This window comes from Ictalurus furcatus, chromosome 16, assembly GCF_023375685.1.
Source record: "Ictalurus furcatus strain D&B chromosome 16, Billie_1.0, whole genome shotgun sequence".
Lineage (NCBI taxonomy): Eukaryota > Metazoa > Chordata > Actinopteri > Siluriformes > Ictaluridae > Ictalurus > Ictalurus furcatus.
Window position 1 is genome coordinate 26,500,492 of NC_071270.1, and position 8,076 is coordinate 26,508,567.

The 8,076-nt window shown below is 38.3% G+C and overlaps 1 protein-coding gene across 1 annotated transcript; it reads right to left on the bottom strand.

The window, feature by feature from the left end:
- Positions 1-3,514: 3,514 nt before the first annotated feature.
- On the bottom strand, positions 3,515-6,543 carry LOC128620525 (protein phosphatase 1 regulatory subunit 3C-B-like). Its single transcript, XM_053645593.1, has 3 exons — positions 6,238-6,543; positions 6,061-6,117; positions 3,515-5,580 (listed from the first exon to the last, which is right to left on the bottom strand). Exons 2-3 carry the CDS (start codon positions 6,072-6,074, stop codon positions 4,602-4,604), a joined length of 993 nt encoding a protein of 330 aa, XP_053501568.1. The 5' UTR covers positions 6,075-6,117; positions 6,238-6,543; the 3' UTR covers positions 3,515-4,601.
- Between the last annotated feature and the right edge of the window lie 1,533 nt (positions 6,544-8,076).

Here is an 8,076-nt window from a genome sequence, read left to right on the forward strand (position 1 = left end):
TGCATGCTAGAGTGATTAGGAAGCCACGAAGGGGACATGCTCTCTGTGTAGTGGCTTCCAGGTGAATAATCAGACATCATCCATTGACAAATAAATGTAAAAGTTGAATTTCCTGTTCATATGTGTATTGCGTAAGACGTTGATCTATCTGTAGTGATTTGGATGCTGATGCAGGATTGCGTGGCTGTGTGAGTGTTAGCACAGTGAGCCAAGCTATCTTATCAGGTCAGTTTGACTAACAAGTACATTAAATCTAAATGCCTCAGTTGTGTTATTTGTCAACTGTTCATTTATTTATTTATTTATTTGTGTATTTCTTTTCATTTGTTCATGCCAAAATGAGGCCGTGTAAAATGAGTTCAGTGATGATAATATCAGGTTATTCCTGTAAGACATGCAAGTGAGGCATGTTCTCATGGTGTGACTGGTCTACCAGGATGTGTAGAGTTTAACACACTCTTCAGTAGTGAGTGGAATCCGCACTATGACATTTTTAAAGTATATTTTATTTTAAATGGTATTCTAGTCTTATTGTTTGTGGAATTTTAAGGCATTGTTTAGTGTACTCTTTATTGGCTTTCAATTGGTTTCAACTATCTACTATTTATTTTTGCCACTTTTACCCTTTTGTTTATTAAACTCCTGCACCTGGGTTCAGTAATCCCCTTGTCATTCTTTGGTCTTTTCCCTACCTGACAGTAAGAAAATTTCATCTTTAAAATGAAATTATAGATGATGCTATGGTGTAGTATAATCATCTGGATTCAACATTTCTTATAGACAGCATATAAATTATTATAAATTATGCCAATCTAGTTCCATTTCATGTTAGTTTATTTGAAAACCACACCAGCTTTGCAAAATTCTCCATTCAAGCTTTCATTAATTGTATGAATGAAATGCTTTTGGAGGAATTTCGAGCATATCTACGGTCGGATTCCACTTGCCATCCAGAGTTTTGAAAACAGTTTTATGTTTGTTGGTAATTTCCCCTGAAAGATTTTAGCCAGTTATAACAATGACCATTTACATTAAAGTCTTAAAGGCAAATGGCCCAAAAACAGAGTGTTTCAGTCATACGGTCTGAAGCAGGGTGGGATATGTCCATGTGTTATTCAATTTAGACAGGTTCACTTGGTAAATAAATTCGTCAATCAGAGTCTCTAGTTAGTTAATACTAGTTACTAGAATGTTAATATTAAGTTATTCATTTCTTCCTGTGTTGTCATTCATTAATGACGGATTCTATTCGGCATTCTAAAGTGTTACCTGAGAAGTTAAAGGATGAAATTTGGAGTAGGTGGAAAACTGAGTCAAGTTTATTTTTATTCACAGTCCAGCAGAAGACTGGGTGATCTTCTTGAGTTGGTAACTTTTGCATCTCCAGCATTTTAAACCAGCAATAAAGGCAACTTTACAAATTTTATCATCACATGTTTTATTGTCTGTGGACGAATGCTAGCACCAAATGAATATTTCTTCTCAGAAAGTTATGTTTGTGTCAGAATACAGGTTTAATTGAGCTTTTAATATTCATCAGTCATAAATAAATAGACAAAGATTACACAACTTTCAAACAGTTATATTACATGAGTCATTTCACAGCTGCAGCTGCATTAATTATCTGTCTCAGTACAACAATCTCACAGGAAGTGAAAGACCCTCAGAACAGATACTCATCTGATATACAGGCGGACAATGCTTGAGAGAGACATCTGTCTCGCTATCTCACCACTGACTCACACAGGCAAGTTGGAATGGAGAAAACTAACACAAACATGACTGTCCATCTGTTTTTCTTCTATCTCGATATCTGTTTAAGGGAAAATTCACCCAACATGGATGATGATGATGAAAATCATAAGGGACCAATATTCACAAAACCCACCACTCATGCTAGAATTGTTTGTCAACATTGTTGGAATCATGGGGTGAATCATTTTTTGGGATACTGTTCTCTTGCCTACTCAAGGTCTTCATTATATTCTCAAAGTAAGTGAGTGAGCTAAGACTTGCTGACTTACACAAAGCTGGACCATTTCTCAAGGGGCAATGACTGGGGCTTTGAGAGTTCTGGGCCATTTTTTTCTCAACCGCGGATGCTTCTTCTGAGTTCATGTCCTCCACAAGGATTCAATAGTTTCATCCATTGTTGCTGTCAGAGTGAAGCGTGTTGTGAGATCAAGAACGGAATGTCACACAGAACTCCAGATGATCCTGTACATTAGGACAGGACGTGAGAAGAACGTTAAAGACAGACCTGTCTCTGCGCTCCCTTTCAGGCACATATACATGATCAGGTCCACTGCCATGACTCTGATTAGGAAAACATAAAAAGATATTAGAACAATCTCACACTGAAGGGTAAAGCGGCTATAATTATTTGGGTTAAATTAAACCATTCTTTGGTTTACAATTCCACCCATCCATCTTCTATACCGCTTATCCTTTTCAGGGTCACAGGGAACCTGGAGCCTATCCCAGGGAGCATCGGGCACAAGGCGGGGTACAGCCTGGATAGGGTGCCAATCCATCGCAGGGCACAATCACATACACATTCACACACCCATTACTATGGACACTTTGGACATGCCAATCAGCCTACTATGCATGTCTTTGGACTGGGGAGGAAACCGGAGTACCCGCAGCATGGAGAGAACATACAAACTCCACACACACACAGGGCTACGGTGGGAATCGAACCCCCAACCCTGGAGGTGTGAGGCGAATGTGCTAACCACTAAGCCACCGTGCTTATTTTTAACCAACGCAGGGACATGGTGGTTTAGTGGTTAGCACGTCTGCCTCACACCTCTAGGGCTGGGAGTCCAAATCCCACCTCTGACCTGTGTGTGCAGAGTTTGCATGTTCTCCATGTGCTTCAGGGGTTTCCTCCCCCAGTCCAAAGACATATATTGTAGGCTGATTGGCATTTCCAAATTGGCTTTAGTGTGTGCACTTGTGCCCTGCAATGGGTTGGTACCCTTTCCAGGGTGTCCCCTGCTTTATTGCCCCGAGTTCCCTGAGATAGGTTCCCTCACGAGCCTGTGTAGGATAAGCAGTATGGAAAATGGATGGATGGATTTTTATAGAAAGCAAATTAAATTTCATCAATAAGAAGAATATGTGAGCTACTTACCCAATGCCTTTCCTGTTCACCGACAACTTTGTTTTGGTCTCAATGAGTTTGTTTGAATTAAACGTGTGTCTTTACATTATATGTCCTATCAAAACAATATTACATGTGCCAGCTAGCAGAGTGCTTTGTATTGTCAGAAACCATCACACATGCCACATGTTTATGGGTGTTTCTCGAGTTACAATGCATACGTGCATGCACTCCACCCTGTAGAAGAGTTTAAAGAATGTTTTCACCAGAAGGTAAATGTATCTTGTCATGCTGAAATGTTGCCAGGTTACCAAAAATAAATAAATACATAAATAAATAAAAATCTGCCGATAAAGATATATTTTATTATTTAACACATCGTAAAAAGATTAAATTATGGTTTAACTGTAATTGGTGACAATGTAGCCAGTTTAAAAAAATATTGTCCTCAGTCTGCAGCAGCATGAAAAGCAGTGTAGATTAAATGATCAAAGGAAATCCTGTATGTATCGTTATTTAGAATATATTTTAAAAATAGGAAAATATAGATGCAGTGGATAGAATTATGTGTCTATTTATTATACTTGTGTATTGCATGCTGTAAAATGTAAACTACAATCGATTCCATGTAGTACAATCTTAGAAAAATAGATCTTCAAGGGTTATTTGAGCAGTACTTTGTACAGTTAAGGGTTCTTAGCTTCTTAAAAGCATTCTATTCTGGAAACCTTTCGAATAAGAAAACATTAATGTGTGGGTTTTCTACATTGAACCTTTAGCTTTTCCCCAAAGGATAGCTGAAGAAATCATGACCTTCTTTTTTCTATGTTTGCAGTATGAAAAAGTATAGTATAGAATTCATATTACCATGGTATTATCATAGTATAGAATAGCATAGTACACTATATGTCCACAAACTTTTGGCCACAGAGTGTATATTATTGAATCACATAGCATAGCATTGTATAAAATATCATAGCATAGTATAGTATTGAATAACATAGTATAGCAACATAGTATATAGTATAGTTTGCTTCATGCAAACATAAATACATGTTTATTTGTGCCTTTAATATTGATTTGTCTTAAATAAATATAGATAAAAACCATTGAAACAGTTATATTACATGCATTTCACACATGCAGCTTCATTAATTATCTGTCTTAGTACAACTATCTCACAAGCAGTGAAAGACCCTCACAGCTTGAAATTGGCTGACCTTGATGAGAAAGTGCTGATGCTTGTTTACATAACAGATACTCATCTGATATACAGGTACACAAAGCTCTAGAGAGACACATCTGTCTCACTCTTTCACCACTGACTTGTCACTGACTCAAATGGGCGAGTTGGAGTGGAGAGAACTAGCACAAGCATGGGTGTCTGTCAGTCTTTTGCTCCTTCTTGATGTCTGTTTAATGCAAAATTCATCCAACATGGATGACGATGAAAATGATAAGGGACCAATATACACAAAACCCACCACTCATGCTAGAAGTATTTGTCAGCATTGTTAGAATAAGAGAATGAATTACTTTTGGGGATAATGTTCCATTGCCTACTTGAGGTTTTCATCATATTCATGGGGGAAATGAGTGAGCTAAGACTTGCTGACCTATATAAAGGTGGACCATTTCTCAGGCGCACTGATTGGATACTTTGAAAGATCTGGGGCCTCAAGGGTTTTTTCTCGACCGCTGATGCTTCTTCTGAGTTCACGTCCTCCACAAGGATTTGATAGTTTCGTCCATCATTGCTGTCCCACCAGAGTGTGTTGCCAGATCCAGGACGGAAGGACACGCAGAATTCCAGACGATCCTGTATGTTAGGACAGGAAGGGACGGGAACATTAAAGAAAAACAGTTCTGTGTCTGAATTCTCATTGTTCTGTTGGATAGGGGTACATGGGATGTCGTGGTGGCTCCTCCATGAGTCGTACGTGATGCGAATATGCACAGCTTTCTCTGGACTGATATTGCAGACCCTCACCTTTCCGAACAGTGATCCATACACCAAACTGCAGCTCTCCAGATGCACCAGAGTTTTTGCCAGTTTTTCCAGGAATGATGGTAAATCAGCAGAAGGCTGAGGGAACCCCAACCGGAGACGAGGCTTCTTGCTTTGCACAGACAAATCAGTCTTTTGCTTGACAGGTGAAGAAAGCTCCTCTTCATCGGATATTGGTGGATCTGAATTGAAGATCCAGACTGCAGTGAGGGCCAGTCCTTTATCATCTGCGAATACCACTCTTTTTTTCTTCTTGAGTGTCCCAAAAGTGCTCGTAGAATTTACGGGGCTCACCGGAGATTCAGGAATCGGGGGGGATCTAGAAGCTTTGGACCGCAGAGTATCATATATGCTAGGTCTAGTAATAGCACGATGGGATCTAAGCGTGGACATTCCCAAAAGTTGTTCCACTGAAGGGTGGCGATTCAGGCACATATGCATGGCCAGGTCCACTGGCATGACTCTAAATAGGAAAGAAGCAAACAATATTAGAGCAATCTCACAATGGAGAAGAGAGTGTCTACAATTCTGTGGTTTGAATAAAATTAAGTTGAGTGGAAAAGTTTGCATACCCTTAGGACAAAATGAAAGAGTCAGTTAATTGAATTTTACAAACCAAGACATTTAGTTTATTAGGTTTCACAGATTGTTCTCACTTATAAAGGTAAAACAGTGCAATACTCTTGTCTGTTTTAACTCTCATAAATTGCTGTCTTTAAATTAATCCTGCTATCAGGGAGCATTATGCCAAAAATCTATTTTCTTCAATACTTTCAAATCTATTTTCTGTTGATTCTTCTCCAAATTCTTTGAATACTTCATTGCAACATTTGCACTCAAATTGTGTCAATAATAGCAGGTAAAGTGTCCTTTCAAACAATTTAGTTACCAAGCTACATACATAGCTGTTTCCCCTTTCTCCTAACAATTGCTGCTGACTTACTTGGCAGCGCTCATTCCTGTGTTTGCAAAAAACAGCGTCTTCTCACTTAAATGTCCCCTGAAAAGAAAATGCAAAAGAACATTTCACCAAAATGCAACAGTATTAAATGCTGAATACTGCTTTTTTAGTCTCTGGCCATGTTAGATCACCAGTAAGGAGAATGTGTAAGCTACTCACCCAATGCCTATGCTGATCAGCAACAACTTTGTTTTGGTCGTCTGTGTTTCTGAATTTAACTTGTGCCTTTATCTTATGAATCCTCTCATTACACTACCATACGAGTCTGTCAGCGCACTGTTTTGTTTTGAATTGTGTCCAAGCGTCACACAGCATGCCTCATGATTATGGATGTTTCCTAATGTGCTAATGGTACAGCCCAAAGTGCATTGTAACACCACCCTGTAGAAGAGTTTAAAGAATGTCATCACTAGGAGGTACATGTTGTCATTCTGAAATGTTGCCAGGTTACCAGGAATGCTAACAATCTGGGAGTATAGGAAAATTTTATTCTTTAACACACATGATAAACAGATTTCAATATGTTTTAACTGTGCTTGATGATCATATAATCAGTTTAAAAAAATATATAGTCCTCAGACTGCAGAAAAGAATTGTAGATAAAAATATACGTATATAAAATTTATATTCTGCATATGGCACCAAAATATAATAGTATATACTATAAACTATAGTATAGCATAGTATCCCAGCATATAGTAATATAGCAGACCATTGCATGTTATAGTATAGAATACAATAGCATAATATACCATTTCAGTATATATTAATATAGCATAGTATAGTATACCATAACATAGCATTTTATTGCTTAACATTATAGCAATGTATAGTATAGTAGAATAGAGCACTATAATACACATCATAGTATAGCAGTGCATCATTGTAAAGTGTGGCATAGTCTAATGTAGTGCTGTGTAGTATAGCACAGCATAACATACAGTAGCACAGCATAACACAGCATAGTATGGCATTGCATTCCAATATATAGTAATATATTCATAGTATAGTATTGCATAGTACATCATAGTGTATGATAGCATACTATTCTATAGCACAGTGCATGATAGTATATTATACCATATTATAGAATGGCACAGTATAGTATAACATAGTATAGTACAGCATGTTATAGAGTAATACAGCAAAGTATATACTGCATATTGCACACATAGATGTGCAACAATAATTGGCACGCTTTTAGTCAATACTTTGTGCTAGCTCCCTTTGCCAAGATAACAGCTCTGAGTCTTCTGCTATAATGCCTGATGAGGTTGGAGAATACATGGCAAGGTATCTGAGACCATTCCTCCATACAGAATCTCTCCAGATCCTTCAAATTCCGAGGTCCACGCTGGTGGACTCTCCTCTTCAGTTCACCCCACAGGTTTTCTATGGACTTCAAGTCAGGGGACTGGGATGGCCAGGGCTGGACCTTGATTTTGTGGAAAGTAAACCATTTTTGTGTTGATTTTGATGTATGTTTTGGATCATTGTCCTGCTGGAACATCCAACCACGGCCCATTTTAAGCTTTCTGACAGAGGCAGTCAGGTTTTCATTTAATATCTGTTGATATTTGATTTGATTGAGTCCATGACACCATGTATCCTAACAAAATGTCCAGGCCCTCTGTCAGAAAAACAGTCCCAAAACATTAAAGATCCACCACCATATTTAACCGTGGGCATGAGGTACTTTTTCATATGGCTACCTCTCTGTGTGCACCAAAACCACCTCTGGTGTTTATTACCAAAAAGCTCTATTTTGGTTTCATCTGACCATAGAATCCGATCCCATTTGAAGTTCCAGTAGTGTCTGGCAAACTGAAGACGCTCGAGTTTGTTTTTGGATGAGAGTAGAGGCTTTTTCTTGAAACCCTTCCAAACAACTTGTGGTGATGTAAGTGACTTCGGATTGTAGTTTTGGAGACTTTCTGACCCCAAGATGCATCTAACTTTTGCAATTCTCCAGCTGTGATCCTTGGAGATTTTTGGCCA